General features: G+C 41.3%; 1 protein-coding gene across 1 annotated transcript; it reads right to left on the bottom strand.

The window, feature by feature from the left end:
• Positions 1-338: 338 nt before the first annotated feature.
• On the bottom strand, positions 339-18,028 carry SPACA1 (sperm acrosome associated 1). The gene is made up of 7 exons (XM_068936482.1): positions 17,899-18,028; positions 14,093-14,149; positions 11,200-11,301; positions 10,697-10,803; positions 10,051-10,186; positions 2,058-2,178; positions 339-1,762 (listed from the first exon to the last, which is right to left on the bottom strand). Exons 1-7 carry the CDS (start codon positions 18,026-18,028, stop codon positions 1,498-1,500), a joined length of 918 nt encoding a protein of 305 aa, XP_068792583.1. The 3' UTR covers positions 339-1,497.
• Positions 18,029-20,451: the final 2,423 nt, after the last annotated feature.

The raw sequence follows: 20,451 nt of genomic DNA, 5'->3' as shown, positions 1-20,451 counted from the left end.
TCCAAAAAAAAATGTAAATGATCTTTTCACTAAACAGCAAACAAAATGATGTATCTATGAAAAATATGGTAACGCTTTTTTAAGGATGTGCAGATGGTGTGGTTAGCACATCTGCAGCAATACAGGAACTGAAGAGAACAGGAATTCTTTGAGAGGATGAGTTACTACATCCAATCTATTTTTTTACCATTTTTTGCAACGATGTTCTTTACTGAGAACCATTCTCTACCCTGGAGTGCTTGATATTTGGCCCCTTTTCAGAGTTTCTATTATACTCAAGAGAGAAAGTTAATTGTAAAATCTATTAAAAATCTTAATCACTACACAGTCAATTTTTCAACATGTTATCAGAACAGCTTATTTTTTTTATTTGCATCAAATAACATTTATTTATACAAACAGAAAGCGTCTTCATAAACAGAGTAATTACATAATGGAAAAGGTTTAGAGGTCAGCAAGGTTGGTCATAGGTATGGAACAGCTTGTGGATGAAGAAATGTTAAGCAAGCTTGCACTTTTTGGTCTAGAAAGCAAATAACCAGGGTAACATAACGGGGGCCTAAAAGATCATCAGTGGCAGGGAGAGCATAGTGGGGAATGACACTTCACTGCCTTTTCAAGAACAGGTGTGACGAATAAAGCTAGCAAGCAGTGGGTTCAAAGTGGACAACAGACATAGTTGTGCTGTGGAACTCCATAGGATGTTGCCATAGGATGTTGTAGAGGACATAAGTTTACATGGGTACAAGGGGGCGCCGAACAATTACTGGAAAAGAAGTCTATTCAAGACTGCTATCTGCTTAGAAATTGCATTGGGCTTGAAAATATACAAATAGCAGGAGGCTGGAAGAGCACATGGGGAGAACATTATACAAGCTTGTCTTTTTCTTGTACTCTTCTCTAGGCATCCTTTTTTGGCCATTGATATTGAGATAGACGAACCTTTGTTCTGACCCAAAGGGGCTGCTCTTCTGTTCACGTATTTTGGTCCCTTTGTTGGCAAAAATGCTTACGTGTGCAAATATGCAAGTACAAATTTAATGAAACTGATGAAGTAACTTTCAGTATCTTAACGAAACTTTTGAAGTAACTTTCAGTATCTTTCTTATCATTATATTCCCTTCCAGGCATCAAGGAGAAACTGGATCATAGTGATTACATAGTAGGTATTGTGTTTGAAGACCAACAGTGAGATAAGGGCGCTTTACGAAGGATGGTCTTTGCCTAAACTATATGAAACCAGCAACATAGAGAACACATCATTTTCAAGATCCTCCCAAAAATCTGGCTCTGGTCCTCCAATTCAGAGGTGCCCAGACCATGAAATTACCTGGGGAGTGATGCCCAACTTAAAACAGAAGTATTTTTACCCATCTCATTTAAAGTTTAGCCATCCAAGCCAGTGAATGAACTATAAAAAGCACTTCTTAAAACCAGCATCTCAAGTATATTTAATCTTTTTTTATATCATATAGCTATGTAACCCAGTCTTTTTTTCTAATTTTCTTCATTCCGCCAGTCCTGGGCGGACTCCTGTACTTCATTCTCTGTGGGTGAGGGCTGTGGCACTTCTTGTGCTGTTGTTGACTGAGATGGTGAGAACACTGTAGCTGACGTTCCAGGCGCATTTCCTTTCAAAGCCAATCCTGACCCTGAGGAAGGGGCTGTTTCTTCCACATTTCTTTGTGAACCTTTTTTGGCCAGCTGTTTGTCTTTGCTGCCTTTTGCAAATTTTGATTGCCAAATATTTTTTAAAGCAGCCCTGAAATGGAAATGAGAATTGAACAAAAATGTACATTGAAGTAGGTTTACATTTACTGCTTTGAATCACTCCCCTCCCATCTGCAATCCCTATAGTTGCTTTGCAAAATACTTCTTTCCAATGCAAAGTAGTTCTTTCTAATCTGAAGAAGCTTGTTCATGTTTTCCCTACTGGCAACATAAATATTAAACCACAGAAAAATTAAATTAATTTACCCTAAGTCATGTTTGTCACCAGTAATACCATATTTTGATCAGATAGCACATAAAAATCATATCGTATGCTGTCCACCTACCAGTGAAGAATTATAAAGATTAATGCAAAGATCACACCAACAATCACAATGATTCCAGTTACCAGGGAAAAGATCAGAACTATATTTTTCTTTGTGTTCCTTGGTTGTCTTGTTTCCAGGTCTGAAGAAAAGAAATACATGGTCATTATTATGTTCAAATTTTCAAATGAGTCAGTCATTTTATGGCATAAACAGAACTAAAAGGGAGCCTGATTCTTTACTGTCTGACATCTTTCACAATCGTTAGGCTTTTACTAAATCAGAATAATAACATTTTATATCTTCTTTGCAAAGGAACATCTGACCAGAGAAGAGGCAAGGAAATAGAGATCAAGACACATGGAGTGGGATTCAACTCACTTAACTTTAGATGTTTTACTATGTAGGTGTTTGAGCTAGCAATCTTAGATTCTCTCTATAATAGAATCAGTGGAGAGAAACAGGCACTTCCAAGCTACACTCAGCTGACCTCGTTTGGATGGCCAGGCTGAGGTGAATTGATCCCATTCCACTGATGTACGGGGAGTCTGGACAGATAGCTCAGATGCAAACAGCTGGTTAGAAGAATTCCACTCTTACTGTCTAAGACCTAGTGGTTTTAAATGGCAGACAGAAAGATCAGAGCTTGGAATACCGAATGTTGGCAGGAAATAACTAGCGAAAATAATTGTGGCAGAAAAGGGCACTGCACATGTATATACTAGCGAATCTCAAAGCTAGCCTTAGTAGAGCAGCTCCCAGAGCAGTGTCCATAGCTGTGCAACAAGGCTTGTAGTTCCTGAAGACTGACAAGAAAAAAAACTGGAGAGAGAAAAAAGTACCTATTTGGTAAATGTTAAGAACTACTAATATCATAATAGTTTTGCTTTAGGAGCTGTTTCAATATAAGATTTCAAAACATGCCCCCATAAGGTGTATGAATTACTGAGAAACAGTAATGACCAGAAACTGCAGAAACTGTATGCCACTTGAGGCAGAGATGACTCCCTTGTTCCGTGCCTGGTACCACACGCTCCGTCATCCAGAACTGAGGTACCAAGGTACCACCACAGTACAAAAGAATTCTAACGATCAATCACAGTTGTTGCAACAGTAATGATAATAATTAAGATAAAAGACAGTATGCTAACAAAGGACTGGATTCAACGACATACGTACTCCTTTTCAGTTCTCTGTTTCTACCTAGGTCTGTAGATCCTTTATGTAAAGCAAATCACCACCAAACATGTAAAGGAGTTGTTCTGCATGGCCCAGAAATGCAGAACTTCTTAGCTAAAAGCAGCGGCAGGAAACTGAGGAGTGAAAAATGCAGCAAAAATATCAAGTAAAAGCATGTTTTGTAATATTGCAGCCTGTGAAACCTCGGAAAGTTCATCTAAGGAAACTGATGGCCTTGACAATACTTAGGCTGTTTTATGTAACACTGGATATACTCCTTAGGAGATGACTAAAGAACAGCACAAGAGTGGAGAACGCTGAAGTTGGTCAACAAATTTCCTCCATCCATTTTTTGATAATGGATAAAGAAATACCTGGAAGGCAAACCCTGTCACCCTGTTCTGAAATTTAAATGAGCTTGTTCAAGCATGTTCAACCAAATCAACAAAATGTCAGACATCGTTCCTGTTCCCTCCAGCTTTGACAATTTTACACAAGCCAGCCTTAATTTCTCTTTCATTTTCCCTCAACCACATACACTCTAAAACTATAAGGTGCTATCTAGTTGCTGACTGGTGTGCAAATTCTCATTCACACTGGTAGGAATTCTGTGTACCAGAATGACTGCAGGAAAACCATTTCTATTTCTATTTCTATTTCATTTCTATTTCTACATAAGGTCTCGTTCCACTGTCATCACTGCAGTAACTAAGCAACTCTTCCATCACATCATTTGAGTTTCACTCTCCCGCATCACAGAATTTTCATTTTGTTATTCTTAAACCACAGCTCTTCCATAGGATTCTCCTGATCTTTCTGCAAGATACAGGACAGGTAAGAATGGTTAACTGGATAAGAATATCATACAAAATAAGTCGGAATACTGGGGTTTTCAAACAAAGTAGAGCTACCTGCTTTTAGACTAATTCATTTCACTGACTAGACTGTGCCATTTTGGAATTATATGCAGTTGAGGGGAATGGACATTAATTAAAATTATCTTTGATTTTGCAGTTTCATTACAAATACATTAGTAGTTTGTTTTGCTCCTTGGCAAAATGTGAATTTAGAGCTCTAAGGATACTTCTGCTTACAGGCTGTAAGAGGAGCGGGCTGATATGAAAAGCAAGTTTTACTCTATCCACTCTCGATCTACTCAAGTTTTCTTTCTGCGAAGGAAATTCTTCCAATAGTCGAGAACTAGAACTGCCCAAGAGACAACCTGATAATACAGAGGGGACGTCTTCCAAGTAAACACACACAGAATCACAGAATCGTTTAGGTTGGAAGGGACCTCTGGAGATCATCTAGTCCAACCTCCCTGCTCAAGCAGGGTCACCTAGAGCATATTGCCCAGGATCACATCCAGACATCTTCAAAATGCAAGCAGAAAGCAGACAGAAAAGCGGCTTCCCAATAAGCTGTTTTACAATGAGCAAAGACTGATTCATATCAGGCGTGCTCTTAAGCCCCTGACCACACTGCTGAAGTCCAGGCAACACTTCCAATCAGTCAGTAAGAATTTTGCTACAGCCGGAACATAGCTTAAAACATCTTCTGCTTACAGTTAAGATTCCAAAGAAGTATTTACGCTAGCTTTTTCCAAAAGTTCATTTAGCTTAGTCAAAGAAGAAAAAAACTTCCTTTCTGAAACATGCGAAGTCTCGTTCAATGGTTTTCAACTTGAAGTTCACAACCTACTGGGGGGGGGGTCTATGGACTACTTCATCATAAAAAATGATGAAGAAAAGCAATCTCATATATGTTCCACAATTACATTGTACAAAAATTCCTAAAATGGTGTGCACCTCTACTGAAAATTTCTAGGCTTCTACAATTCAAAAAAAGACCGATAACATACCTGCTAGTTTCAAGCAGATTGTCTACTGCCAATATATTTTTCAGGACTCTCCAACCGTACTGAAAGGTTAGCATTCTCACTATACCCATTGATTATTTACATTCATCTTGATTAAAAATGGAGTGCAACTTAAATGAAATACAAGGGTTGGATTTAGCTCTAGACTGTAGGTACTTCAATTCTACATCTAAACTATGGAGCTAAATTTCACTCCTCTGTGCGAGTCAGAACAAGGCAGGAAGGAAGGAAAAGAAGGAATGTCCAGATTTAGTACCTAGCTTGCATCAGGGCTTCCTGATTTGAGACCAGTCCTGTGGTCAGGAATGTGCTGGCAATAGCTCATGGGGGTCTTTTCCCCAGCTCCAAATGGTCCAAACACCATACAGTCCCTCCACCCAAGTCCCTTCCTGCTTAGATAATGTGGGGACGGCATGCTGGATTAGAGGAAACAAAAGTATCATTTGTATGCCTGGTACTAGTTGCTAAGAAGCTTGGCAGCTTTTTTATCTTCTTAGTGCCATCAGAACAAAACATTTAGGCTGAGCCACCATGTAGGATCTGACTCAAGGAACTTAGAAAGCTACTGCTTTCTCATCTGGGCCAGAAGAGATTCAGCACATACCTCCTTCACACCAAGCATCAGAGCAGGATAGCTCTAAAAGAGAGAACACATACTCTTTGCTGTGGCATAGCCCAGCAAGTGTATTTCCATGGGTTACCACAGAATTTAACAATGCTCCTTTGGTTTCCATGCAGTGCAGCATATCTCTGGACTGTCTTCAGCCTTCATGGAGCCATCTCTCCTCTAATTTGTTTAAATCCAAATACATTCAGAGGCATCTGTTGCCACTGCTAGTATTTCCCTCCAGAAAATGTCAGCAATACAAATTCTGTCTCTGCATTCTATTCAGTCATTTTTTCACTAAGAAACAGATTCACAATACTGAAAATTATATACGTCAAGAAACTGGAGCACCTGCTGTTCCTCACCACTTCTAGCAAAAGGAAACCCGCTGCCTCTGCCAGCAGCACTGTTCCTCTTTATCCCCCTCTTCCCCTGGATTTTTCATTGAGTTGGAGTTCCTCCTAGACCATGATGTTGACTGTACATCTATAAGCAGTCACTTGAACAATTGTTTACATGGTCCAGCAGCCAACAGAAGTTTTTTCCACTTGTTTTCAGATCCAGATAGTATATATCAGTTTAGCAGGGGGGAATGAAATTCTGCCTCTGCAGGCTATTTCTTTTTTTTTCCTTTCCTTAATATAATGGTGATGCATAGCTTTTTGTTTCTCTTCCAGATTATTTCTGAGACTCTTCCTACACGTTAAAAAATGTATAGATATATGCAAATGTGAGCGCAAGATTACACTTATACACATGTGCACGCACACACACACACACACAAACACAGAGGAGGTGCAAACTGTTTTACTTGGGCACTGGGATTCCCCAAATCATTACTGTGCAAATGCAAGGAAAACATGGCCGTGTGTATTAAGCATTTGCACAGTAACGTGTTACAGAGATGCGCCTTTTTCCTCTAAAGGAAGCTCTGGCATTGAAATCATTACCACGAAATGAACGGAAGAGAAATGGGCGCTAGAACAGTCTCTGAGACACCTGCTGCCTGGTGTCCACACAGGCACATTATTGCCTCCATCTCCTCCACAGAAGTGCCACTACGTGCATGCGTCATCTTCTCTCTCTCTTATAAGAACTGTGGAGTTTGGGGCACAGTCAGGATCTCACAAGGCTGACACCCTTCACAGATCACAATAAGGAAGATCATTCTCTACCCTCACACTCCTCCCTTACAAAAACCTCTCCCCCCACAGGACTATTATTAGAAAATGTGAATAAACTGCCTTCTGGCTCTGAAGCCGTCACAAAACACCTAACAACATAACAGGCGGGAGTGTGGAAGAAGACCGTTTACTGTATTTCAGGATAGTGATTTAGTAAGAAGGACATACAGAAATTCTAGTTATTAAGAGATGGGATTTGCCTTGCAGAGATCATAGCAATTTTTGCTGAAGATAAAATACTTTCTTTCTCTGTCAGCAGATTAGTGTGAAAGACAAAGAGTACCCACCAGTGTGAACGGTTCTGAAAACAAAGCAAAGAGCCAAACTGCTAAACACTGTTCATTCATATAACATGGTCATTACTGTTATTCAATAGAAGGTCACTGAGCAGTGCAGTGATTAGTGGAGTAAGGATATATGGAAGTTCTCAGTGGACAGTTACAAAATTAAGACATACTAAGTACTTCCACGTGGCACATATATCCAAATTCTGTGATCTTTTACCTGCCCTTTTGCAACATGCGTCCTTCCCTGCTCTCACCTCCCGATCCTCAAAATCTGAACCAGAAAATGTCGTGCTGTGTAATTTTGACTGCTGGCTTTGGGGCCGGACTCTCAAATGGTGTGTTGCTATTGCTGCCCTGAACTGTTATTGAATCTGGCCCCTGCTGTTATCGTGGGTAAAACAACAGATCACCGGAGACAGGAGAAAACACGAGACCAAAGTGAACCCATTTGCCCCTTATTGGTTGCTTCGATTATTATTAGTTCTGTTGATCTATTCAAGGCTTTTCTTCTAGTGAAAAGAAGAAATGCTAGCCACTAAGCAAAAGCATTTGCATTTCCTCTGCCCTGTCCTGTACCTCTGGGACTAGCGCAAAGAAAGTTATCACTGTGGAAGAGCAAAGGGAATCTGAAAGGTCTTGAGAAAGACAAAATACAAACTTAAGCTTACGGACTTGAGTGACTCAGAGAGAAGGCTAGAATCATCTCAGATGGAGAAAAAAAGAAAGTAATTGAAGAGCTAATAAACAGGCCTACTTTCTTCCTAACTAACACTGATTTGACTGTTCAGCTGATTCAAATACACTTCCCAAAGTCTGTATGAGACTCTGCCCTAGAGCCAGTTTTTACCTATCCGACTCATGCTGACCTGAAATCTTTGTGGCCAGTTTTGGATGATGAAAAAAACCCAGTTCAGTCCTGTAGATTGCCTGAAAATGAGTTCCATTTCTGACACCGGTTTTGTGATTTTTCCCTTCTCTACACTTTGGGTTGGAGATGAGCTAATGGCAAAGGAAAACTTGTTCGCTGAACAGAAAGACTTAAATTTTCTGAACTATGTAGAGAAACCATCTTGCATGGCTACATTTGAAATTCTTCAACCTCCATTTCAAAAAATCATTTAGTGAGGAACTGGAAAAGACAGTATTATGTAGCGGCAAGAAACATTACCCCTTTCCAAAGTCTGAATAACAACAGCTCTGCAAACTATGAGGCAGCTGCTAAGAAAATCTACATTCACACACAAGGAATCTTTCTGCATACGTTGATGCTGTCAAGGAGATCGTTCTAATTTCCTCCTGATTCTGTTGGAAAAGTAAATAGTATTCTGATCTCACTAGATTTCAGACCATCCATAGATAGAAAAACTGGATTTATATGATGAAAGTCTCAATCAAAACTTCTGCTTCTAACTTCTTCCTCCTAAGATTTGGTAATTTTTAAAGTCCAAACAATGGCAGCTCTAGGGGAGCAAAGCCCAGAAACTCCTTTGGTTATGCACACATCTCTGGACAAAGCTAAAGGAAGGTAACTTGGCACTAAGCATGACAACCCACTCCTTTTTTGAAGCTACTTAATAAATCTTAGAATTTGTCTTCTTCAGATTTCTGCATAGCCATAGACAATAGTCTCTATTCTATAGAAGTTCTCAGTGGCTATGTCTGTTGGATAGGCTTAATCCGAATGCTTTTCACCAAAACTACTTAATCACAGTTTAAATATAAGTGTGTGAATCGTCCTACTGATGACTCACCAACTCAAGTCAATTGGACTATTTTGCATGCTGAAACCTAAAACAGATTATGCGTTCTGCTAATGCAGGTCTCAAAAAGGAAGCTTCCTCTTTGTGCAAAAGGAAACGTACGGACTGAATAGTGGGAGAAGAAAAAAAAAAAACAGAATATAAATTGGTATAATCAAAGCGCTGGGTGTTTTGTGACTGCCAGTTGGATTTAGAAAAGAAATAAATTCTTGGTTACTGCAAAATGGTAGAAAGGACCTCAAGATAGATAGAGGAAAGAGCCTATCTTATTAAAGAGAAAGACTAAAAGCAGGATGTTTAGGCTGGACTGTTTTACCCAGGTAAATATGGAAGGGAGAGATAGGGGGAGGGGGTCTCCCCAAGGATTTCTTTCTTTCTAGTCTGCTGTGTTTTTGCCTAACAGCTGAATCCTCATTATTTCAGGGAAAACTTGACATTTTGATGAGGAGGGTTTTTTTTTCACCCTTCCTGTGATTAGGAAAGCTACAGTTTCCACAAGGCTATCCTCATGGTTTGAGTAAATCAGCCTACTGCTACCTTTCCTGATGAAGTGAGCAAAAAATCCTGTTAGCAGAGGAAGAGAGAAAGATGTTACAGGGGAACTGTTTTATGACATATTCTTTTTAGTATTAATCTTCTCTAAATCCATTGTGCGTTAGAAAATTCCAGATGGCAGCTAAAAGAGAAACCTCAAAAGGTTGCTTTCTTGCTTCAGTGCTGTAGCGGAAAGGAGTCTTAGTGTAGAACTGCCTGATGTACTGCTGCTTCTATGTAACCAATCACCTTTCCAACCTACTGAGACAAAAAGAAGTCTTTGCTGACCAACCCGGGTGCAGTTATAAATGAGCAGCTAAAAGGAGAAGCTGCTTATTTCATCTGGAATTTACAAAGCTAAAGAAAATACTCATTTCTACCACAAGAAGCCTCTTCATTCCCATTCCGTCATTTCATTTTATATCTCTCTTTTATTGGCCTGCATTTCATGACAGTCATTACCAGAGCACACGAGCTCCTGCCTATGCCCTACCAGTGACATGCAATCTTATGAAGATTGAGTACTACATAACGAACATAAGGCCTTATCTTCTAGAGCACTGCAAGCATCCCTGTGAGCTTACCAGGTGTAGTGTAGACTGTGTATTTTACAGAGGCAATTACATTTCCCTTTTCTTGAGTTTCACACTGGAAAGTAATTGGATGGGTATCTCTGCGTACTTCCATAATAGCTGAATCATTGGGAAGAATGAGTGCTGGCTATCCATATTAAAAAAAAAAGAAAAAAGAAAAAAGAAAGTCTCTTTTCAAATTTGCAAAGCAGAGTTGCGTTGTATTAGACATACAGAAAAGTGCTTATTTTATCCCAACAGTTTTCAACATGTCGGGACTCCTTCACCCCGGGAAAAGTCCTCCCATCTGTTCAGCACGTCCTGTTTGAATAACTGTGAAGGGCAATGTGGTTGTGACTTGCTGACATGGATTCACTCATCAGGCACTAAGCCCAACTTTTCTGAAATAAGAGCAAAGAAATATTGCTCTCTTGAAATCATTGTTTCCCTTAAACAAAAAGGAAATTGAAGCTCCATAAAGGTGCAAAGGCCTGTAAGTCTCTGTATTACCAACTTGCCAGTGAGAAATCAGGGCTTTTTTGCCTTATGGTAGCAAAGGAAACAATCAGCCCAGAAGTCTGTACAAGTCGCTTAGAGCATGTGGTATACACATTAAGCATGTAGTTTTTTCTGCGTAAAGTGGGGTTCAGTTACTTACCTGGTTTGGAATTAACATCTTCCAAACATATTTAAATCGATTTTCAGGAGGTATAAAAATACACAGCATCTTCACGCTGTCAGGGCTGTCAGAAATTGGTTTTCCCCCTATGGGAGGAATTTTTAATAGGTACATCATCTACTCTCTGAAACTACCTCTGTATAGACCATAAAGCTCATAATTCTTCAACCTACAGAATGTTCCTTGGAAAGTCATCATTTTTTCCTTAAAATTACTTCAAATACTTTTTTGTTTGGTCTAATATTTAGAACTATATACATATCTACAAAATTGAAAAGGAGAAAAATGATACAGGGTCTTAAAATCAAATGCAAAACAGTATAGAAATGAAATTTGAAACATTCCTAGATTGCTCTGTAGGGTAATTGGAGGGTGGAATGAAATGATTTCATTCTCCTTGCACCACATGCACAAAGAATAAGGATATTTTCTGTGAATTAGCTTATTTGCTCTAGGTTCCTGTATCACAGTGTTCTACTTACATCCGCAGTCTACTTGTCCCCGGCACTCCTCCACACGGACAATACATTTTTTTTCAGTCCCAGGGCATCCACTGGTTAACAAAACTTCTCGAATGCCAATCCCTTTGGCCAAAAAAAAAAAAAAAAAAAGAAGGGATATCTTTCACTCAGCATTTCTCCATTTTCTTCCAACATTATTTTTGCTTTCTCCTTCTTTGTCGTGGATGTTAATATGATGCATCTATCAAACGCCAGGCAGAACAGACCTTCTCTGAGTGCCTGCTAAAGCTATCCCACGTTGTTATCTCAGATTTCAAGACAAACATCTACTTCTGTCAGACTTTGCGCTACAGGGAGACAGAACCTTAGAATCACTGTGCCACTACGTGTCAGAAAAAGAATTCAAAATGTATTCAAAATTTTTCTTACAGAAAACGAGTTCAAAATGAAGTTGTGATGTATGTGCTTCAAAACAGTTAACTCACTTTAAACATCAAAGCATTCAGGCACCTGGCCTTTACATGCTCAAATCAGATGGCACAGAGGTTACTGTACAGACTGCCAATTCAGTACAGAGGTTACTGCACAGACTGCCTCCAGTCTTGTGATTGTCTAAGAGCCTTCAACTCCCACCAAGGTCATGCGAAACTGAAGGCACTAAAAGCTTCCTGATATTGGGATTGGAGAGTTTTGATCCAGCCTACAGTAACCAGCAATCAGGGACAAATGAATATCATTAACACATTCCTAAATGAAGCCTGTTAGAGACCGCACAGGGTGCTGGTCAGTAATATGAAAGAGGTGAAAACCAGTGTTGACCATCAGGACTCCATCAGCAACATGGAGGGTTGTACTGAAGAACAAGAGATAGCCCATCATAAACATTACGGAAAATTTCCATGCATATTTCAATTAAGCAAAAAGTATTCGCCCTCATTATCAGGATTTCAATGGGAACATCCTCATTTTAACAATTACAAACAAATTCAAAACAAGTGCTGTAATTGTTTTTGCCAAACAGTGTGTACACAGTTCACTGGAATGACATAGCATGTGGGGGAGGAAGGAATATGTTTAGGCCCAGTAAACACTGAAGATTTTGCCATTATTCCAGGAGCATTTTGTTTACTGACAGGCATGGGGAGAGGAGAGTTAACCACCCCTTACACTATAACAATAAATAGGAAATTGATTTGAATATTGCATTTCTGATGCATCTGCCTTCTTTCAATGTGTAGTATATAAACCAATGGATTTCAGAATCTTTTAGAGATGTCATATAACTCATGAAACAGTACTTCGAGTGACAGAGGGAGACAACACCACTTATTGGAACTGACAAAAAACAAGAATCATTCTCCACTGCAGAGAATGTCTCATCTCATAGCTGCACAGACAGAGGTGCAAATGGCAACGAACTGATGCTTTCATGAAAGGCATTCCGCTTTCTTCAGTGCCGTGTAATTTTTAGACAACAAAAAAAGGCAGGAAATCTAAGGAAATCCAAAAGGCTGACATGATAAAATCTGGGTGCTAGTTTAAGTGTAGTCACATTCATCAGGAAAAATCTCAGCATGTCTTAACTATGGGAATACTAAAATTGTGGAAGTATATCACATTCAAAGGGATGATTTAAAAAGCTCTGCTCAGGAGACACACAAATTCTGTCAGAGAAGACAAGCAGCTTACAGTTTTGCTGGGAGAACTAAGAGGCTACCTCTCAGCCTTTCAACAGAAAAACATGGAACAGCCAGGATTCAAACGATGGCTACAAACATTATCTGAACTCCAGATATGAGGTGATGTATTTTTCTTCTTTCTTATAGCCTGCGTTTCCTGATTCTTCACTAAGATGTATACAATTTGCAGTATTAAAAGGCTTACATATTAAATCTGAGAGACCAAACATAAAACTGAGATAAAACTTAGTGAAATTTCCTGAAAATACAGGGCATTGGAGAGGAGGTCCGCCAAAAGGATGGGACATAAGAAACAGCTTCTCAGTTTCTAGAGAATCCAAAGAGTATGACCGTAAAAGAGTATGGTATGAGGATGCTGACCATATAACCAGCTAGGAAGTTATGAAGTGAGGGAAAGGAAATAATAAAGTAAGTAAGAGCAAAAAAACCTCCCAACACTAGAATGTTCTAAGATGTGAACGAGTTTCCCTTAGGGAATCAAGGAATTCCTATCATCGGAAATACGCAAAAGTGTCTGGAAAAAAAAAGGCATACTCTAGAAAAGAACATCAGATTGATGAGGGCAAACACTCAACTCTTCTTTTTTTCTCTATGGTCTTATGAGAAGCAGAGTTTGTTCAGAACAAATTTAATAGCATTTCTGATTCAAGATTGCTTCCTAAGCAATGTAATTACCATCCTATTGCAATTCCTATCACCACCCTAAAAAGAGATGTCGCCTTCAGGCTCAACCCATTTTTCCTCTCTCCCTTCCTACTCCAGAGTGACACCTCTCCTCTCCATTGCATGCTTTATACATTGTATAAATGTGGAATAGAGAACAGGATACTGCAGGCAAGCAATTTTTTGGCAATATTGTATGTGGGAAGACATCTGTGAGAAGCATCAGAAGATCTTTCATCTTCTGAACATCTCACAGATGTTCACAAATAGCGAAAATTGTTACTTTGGGGAAGGCAGCTCATGTGCCAATAAACGTAGGGAACTGGTTTAAAATAGGAGCTTGCAGGCTGTGAAATTAATAAAACAACAGATCTGACCTAAACTTCTAATGACAATCAGCTTGATTGTTTTTGTTAATTATAGTTATTGGCAATTGAAATCAATGAGAGGTGAATGAGGGCAAGCAAATTACAACTGCTAAATTGCTACAGTTAGCACTTTTTTTCAAAAACAAATGACAATATGTTTTATTCATCTGCTTTGCTACTTACCACATGTGACTGTGCACACTCCAATTTCTACCTCCCTGGGCACGGTGGCATTCAGACCTGAATACAAAGACTAAAGTTACTTTGCTAATAAAACGAAACCTGCTCACAGGGGTGAGTATGCCTAATTAACAGGAAAGTCACTACTTGAAATTATTTCTATTTTTTAATTGACATCTGAAATTTGCCAACATTTTTGCTGTCGTTAACTACAGCACAAAAATAATACATTTTTCAAAATTATATAATAAAATTCAGTGTGAATACCATTCATGTTTAAGCCTTAAGATGATTCTTTAAGAGAAAAAAAAATGTTTTTTTATTATAAGATAGCCTATTATGCTAAATTAGGCTACTGAATGCTCTGGAAAATGCAGTGTCTAGGTTGTATGCAAATTATAGATCTTCACTGAAAAGAGTTAAGAAGAATTTTCACTAAATAATATTCAGTTAATTGATTTCCTTGTTCTTTCTGGCTAACATAAGCCCTCCCACATGATTTTTTCCCCATCACACTTCAAGGTCAAGTTTAGACAGCTAGCACAATGATGAGTCAACCAGGTACGATATTTTAATTAGGTATTGGAGTTTTAATCACTGTGACTGGGTTCCTTCCATTTTTTATGCTACTTTGAGGTTGTGGAATGGGTTTCACAGAATGTGCAGAAGCAAAAGGTTCCCATCTCCATCTGGGATTCAAATAGGGATTATACATTTTATTTCTATTAGCATGCAATTTGAATGTTTGTTTATAAGGATTCAGAGATACAGTAGCTGTTTCATAGCAAAAGTAACTTAGGGAAGTGTTTTTGGAAATAATTCATTAAATAAGCAGTAGGTCTTTTTAATCTTCCAAAAGCAAACAGAAAAGACAAGTCATTATGACTCTTTTTACAAGTCTGCATTGCCAGTCCAGCCTACTCAGATTATTTTTTTCTGATAACAAATACTTACCAATGTAAAGTTTGCTTTCACTGTCTCTCAGTTTTTTATAGTCAAGATTTATGTTTACAAAATGTTATTTCTGTGTAGTAATGCAAGTTTATATATCACTTCTTGCTACTAAATCTTTACGTAACATTTACATTTTCACATACTATCCAAAACTTTAAATTTCTCAGGTTGAAAGGAACGGATCCATTTCTCTTGCAGTCAGTGATATACAAATATAAAACCTGTATTCCTCCACAGTAAAGGATTAACACCACAGCTGCACATTGCATTCTCCACAGTGATAAACTGATACTGAACTCTTTTTCCCAACATTATAAATGAGCCATCAAAATCCTATTCTTCTGTTATCTCTAACTGTCTTTATGGTTTTGACATTTATTTCAGCATATAAGCTGTGCTCATCAGAACAGTCTTTTAGCATAGGCACAGCAATTCTTAAACAATGACTTAACATTCAGTTTAATGTTAATGTAAGACTCCAAAACCTTATCCAGTACATAGGGGAAAAATGACTAAATTAAATTAAAACCCTCTGAAAACAGAGACATCTTTTAAAATGCCTAGCGTATCATCAAACTCTGTCTCAGATAAGCCTTACAAAATATCAGCTTCTTCAGAAGACATTTCTCACCATGGACATCCTATCACGTTTCACTTGGCTTCGTTTAAATTAATATGACAGTCAGTCAACAATCTTGTCTACCAACAACTACCCCAGCATAGCAGAGAGGAGGAAGAGAATTTAAAGATCCTGTCTACAGCCTAAATACAATCATGTTTAAAAAGGCCTGTATTCACTTTGGCACAACATGAGTTGTGCTTGTTCGCGTGTGCAGAATAAATGTAAGCACGTAAAAATGAATGGGAGGGAGGGCTAGGGCATTTTCAGATGGTGCAAATTCTTAACTCAACAGATTTCTGACAGTTCATATCAGATCAGAATAAGCACCAAACTCATACCCTGGAAAGTATACATTACCGTAATTCAATTTTGAGGTGACAAGCTAAGCATAGCCATTGCAGGATGTTGTTGTTTCTGAAAGGAGAAGTTGCTATTTCCCATCCAGGTACAAATTTTAAAAAGGTGATGATGATGAAAAAGCTTTAGCAACAATCGGAGACTCAAAACTTCACATATTACTAACAAGAGGTAGAAGGACTTTCCTAACCAGTGAAAGTAAATTTCTCCTAATTTTAGGGGAAGGTTCAGGATGCTTCCTGCTACAGGAGCGTTCCAACGCACAACGTTAGCCTTTTGTCACACTTTCCGAATGATGAACTGGCTGGAAGAGACAACAGCTCTGAGTAAAAGCGATACTGTATTTTCTAAGTGCTGATACCCCAGATAAACACGCAAACATGTCCAAACATTAAAACTCTGATTGGTTCTAAATTAACAAGTCAATGAGAGACCACTGATCCAGATTTCTGATTTAACTAAATTAAAAACAACAAAAAGAAACTGTAAAGGAAACGACACGAGAGTCAGTGATAATTCCCTGCGTAATATTCTATACTAATGTTATGAATTTTCCACCGCAACATTACAATACAAAGTTGCAGCTTCCTTTACTTGCGTTCCCTCCCTATATTTTCAATGAACCAAAATTTTAAGAAAGCTTCCTATAAGAAACTGCTGATCCCTTCCACTTATATAAGATGGCTGTTTCCAGTTGCATCAGGTTCAGATAAAAATATAGTGTCAGCCCTGTGCAAAGAGAATTATGTATATAGCTTCCATTAGCATTAATAGGAGTTATATATGTAAATCCCACACATGCTGAGACAAGAATGTGCTAAAGAACTGCATTTACATTCCTGTCAGGGGGCTGCAATTAGTACCAGCACAGCAAAGGCAGCCTGCCTTCCTCTCCACGTTTGGAAGCCTTGTAAAACCTATGCAGAACAGAATTTTTTTCCCGTTATGCACCCTTTTAATTACAAGTCACATCACAGAACGCACGCAGAATATTTTGACAAACACTTACAAAGCCCCTAGGAGTCTTACTCCCCACGTCGCTAGGCAGCGCCCAAAGGCAGCCTTGCGAAGCCCAGGGGCTTCGCACTCGTGAGTCACTCGTGAGTTAGGTCATGTCGCTCTTGCTGAGCGCTGCGGCTTAGTACTTATGGGCTCCCGGAGGTCAGAGGGAAATACTAGCACCGTCCCCGCGTGGTTCGCAAGCCGGGCAGCTCAGGCCTGTGCCCATAACGTGGCCGTCAAGGGGAGCTGGCCTTCGGTGGACGATTCCCACAGCGACGAGGGTGGCAGCTATACACAAGAGGGGGAGCGGCATTACACGCCGCCCGAAGCGATACGTCCCCTCTCGGCAGAAGGAGGTCTTTCGACGGGCAGCCGGCTTCGCTCTCAGCAGCAGGTTGGACGGACTTGTGCTGCTGCGCTGCCCGGCCGCGCTACCAGACGGAGAGGGTGTGCGTATGTCCGGCTCTCCGGAGCCCACGCTTCCCGCGCCCGGAGCGACACGTCGCTCCAGAGCTTTCCCCGTTTCCCAGTCCTCCCCCTCCAGGAGGGCGCCGGTGATGTTGCATGACTTAATAAATCACTGAACACACTCTGACACCTTCCCACTGTCTGCATATGACACGAAGGAGAAATCGTCACCCCCGGGCGGTGATTCAGCCTTGCTCACCAGCCGTGACTCCCGGCGGCCGCGCAAATACCCGGCCGGGCCCAGTCAACTTCTCCCGGCGGCGGAACCGGGCGGGGGGCAGCCCAGGGAGAGAGCGAGGGAGCGAGACAGGGGGCAGAAATCCCCTCGGCGCGGGCGGGTGGTGTCGGTGGGGCCGAGGCTGGCTCACCCGCCTCCCTCCTGCCTCCCGGCCGCTGCCCTCCTCACCCGGCTCCACTCGCCTCCCCTCGGCCTCCTCCGCCGCCAAGTCCTCGCCGCGGCCGTCGCCGTTGCCCGCGGCCAACAGCGCTAGGAGGAGGGCGAGGCGCCCCGCCGCCCAGGCCGCCCGCAGGCCCATGGCCGCCGGCCTCCCAGCCCGCCGCTCCGCTCGCTCCTTCCCGCTTGGCAACAGCTGACGCGTCACAAGGGGCCCCGACCGGCCCGGCCCCGGTTCCGGTCCCGGTGCTGGTCCCAGTCTCCCGCCATTGGCAGGCTGGCCCTCGCGGCCTGTGTTGCCGGGCTTCGGCGGCCACTCTGGGAGCTGCTGGCCACGGGCCGGGCGGTGGCGGCGAGCCGGGTTCGCGCCGGGAATCAGAGCGGTTTGGGGCCACCTCGCGGGCCGTCGTTGGTGACGGAAACACCAGGGCCCCGTCTCCTAATAAAACATCTCACAGCCCCGAAGGGTTTGGTTACCTCTCGGAGACGGCCCTGAATAACAACCTTTGCGTTGGCAGCTGAAGCTCTTCTCCAAAGTCCAGAAGAGGCAGATTTGGATTCGGACCTTTGTGGTGGCCTCCTGTTTCTTAAAACGTGACCTCTAGGTTTCCACAGTGGCCTTTCAGCCCCCGATAGGCCAGAACGCGGTGCAAAGCAGGTCTCCTCCGCCAACCCCAGGAGTGCACCCACGCTCTGGTGGGAAACCGGCTGTTAGGCAGGGGACAACAGCCGTGGCAGAGGGGGACGGGTGGTCGGCAGAGGCAGCATGTAACAACAGCCGGCTTGGGAGCAGGCTGCAAATGAGCACATCCCCAAGACCAGTCCTTGCAAGTGATGCTCCCACGTTTTACGTAGGATCTGTTCTATAGTCTCTGCTCTGACGTTGAGAAAGCCTCTGTAGAGATGTCTCAAGCTACCTGGAAAGGAGCTTGGTTCCTAGTGGGCATGACTTCCATCAGTGATTGCGTTTCCCCGAAATGAAGAAACTCAGCCGACAGGGGGTTGCTTGTGAGGGCGGGAGTTGGACCTAGGCTGCGTGAAATACGCTTTTATAGCAGTTGAAAATGGGCAGAAGCTTCACTGCGTTTGAGACTGCCTGAATATCTTACCTCTTTGACTTAGCCTTTCCTCAACAGTTTCTTCCCAAGACACGTGCTCTGGCATGTGCAAAAGCAAACATGGAAGAAAATTCCTGTAACTGATCAAGCTGTTTATCCGACACAGAAGAGAGGGATTATTGCTTTTATAAAATACGGATACTGCACCATTGGAGGCAGAGGAAGTTGGAGAAGTGGGAAAATACTGTTTGATGGGTAATGAATCACTGCTTATTCAATCAACTTCACGAAGCTGTCAAAGTTGATGTTGTCAAAATAATAATGATATCCTTAATAGTATGTCCTATTTCTATATCTTCAGGACTCAAAGTCATCTAACACTGGGAAAAACTCAATATTGAAAAAAATAGCCCTGTCTAGGGAGGAAAAAAAAAAAAGACAAAATAGATTAAGTCCAAGTCTATATTTCAGTTTTTCTTTCATCAAGACATTTTCAATGTGCTTTCATACATATGTGTGTACACATGTAATACGTACCTATGCATTCACACACATAGTGTTTACATTGCGCCACTAAAATATGACTGGCTCTGATGGGATACAGGAGACAACTAGTATAAAGCAAAGATCAATAGTTTTCAGGAAGAGCAGGAATGAATACTGCTCTGGAAGAGAGAGATCTTTGCCATCTCCACAGAATAATCAGGAACTCAGCTTTTTTCAGGGGGGGAGCTAGTAAATGGCTGTATGATATTTTGTGTATTTTCTCAGCATTATAATTATAATAATGTTTCTTAGTTACTTCTGAAGTATTTTACATTCCTGAAGTATTTTACATTCCATATACTTTGCATATATTGAGTCTCAATCTTTCTGCGTTCTGCCTTCTACCTTCTCTCCAGGTTCTCTCTTGTTTTTTCTAACCTTTCCTATTTTTCTGTTCTAAAAAAACGGGATAACATTAGAAACCGTAGTGGGCCAGATCCCGCCTTTTGTCTCCCACTTGACTCATGCTGTGAAGTGGCTCTGTGGAGCAGCAGAGAGCTCCCGTGTAGGCAGAGCTGTTACACCTACTTCTGCTGCTCTCACAGCTGGCTGTGCCACAGGCTGCCCGGAGAGAAGGCTGGCAAACAAACAGCTTGGGAAGAGCTTGCAGCTGCTTGTTCATCTCCCCAGCCTCAGGACAGCCATAAAGTGTTTCTGCAGTGGGAGTGTGTATTTGGAAGCTTTCTTCCAGGCTGCTCCTTTTCTCTTCTCGCTTGGCACCATCTCCCACACAATCGTTTTCCTCAGCCATTTACAGGAAGAACAGTCTGCCTGGACTTGTAGCCTGGATCACTCCCATCCCCAGAGTTAGAGCAGTGGGCAGAGGCACAGTACTGCTTAAAATTACCCATATGTGAAGTTCGGGGTGAGGGATGCAGCTAGGAACAGCAGATACAGCTTCTGAAGTGTTACAAACACCTGGAGTACGATTAGCTCTCTAGTCTGTCTTCAGGCTGTGTGG

The sequence above is a fragment of the Struthio camelus genome, chromosome 3 (assembly GCF_040807025.1).
Source record: "Struthio camelus isolate bStrCam1 chromosome 3, bStrCam1.hap1, whole genome shotgun sequence".
In the NCBI taxonomy this organism is placed as follows: Eukaryota; Metazoa; Chordata; class Aves; order Struthioniformes; family Struthionidae; genus Struthio; species Struthio camelus.
Note: the sequence above shows the minus strand (reverse complement) of the source record. Positions and strands in the feature narration are given on the sequence as shown.

What these genes read in the sequence shown, in the direction of transcription:
- SPACA1 (XM_068936482.1), bottom strand. Translation starts at nt 18,028, where the DNA reads ATGGGCCTGCGGGCGGCCTGGGCGGCGGGGCGCCTCGCCCTCCTCCTA. An exon ending in GGGGAGGCGAGTGGAGCCGG is followed by an intron (nt 14,150 to 17,898) that starts GTGAGGAGGGCA and finishes CTTTGTATTCAG; the next exon opens with GTCTGAATGCCACCGTGCCC. An exon ending in GGGACAAGTAGACTGCGGAT is followed by an intron (nt 10,804 to 11,199) that starts GTAAGTAGAACA and finishes TTCCTCCCATAG; the next exon opens with GGGGAAAACCAATTTCTGAC.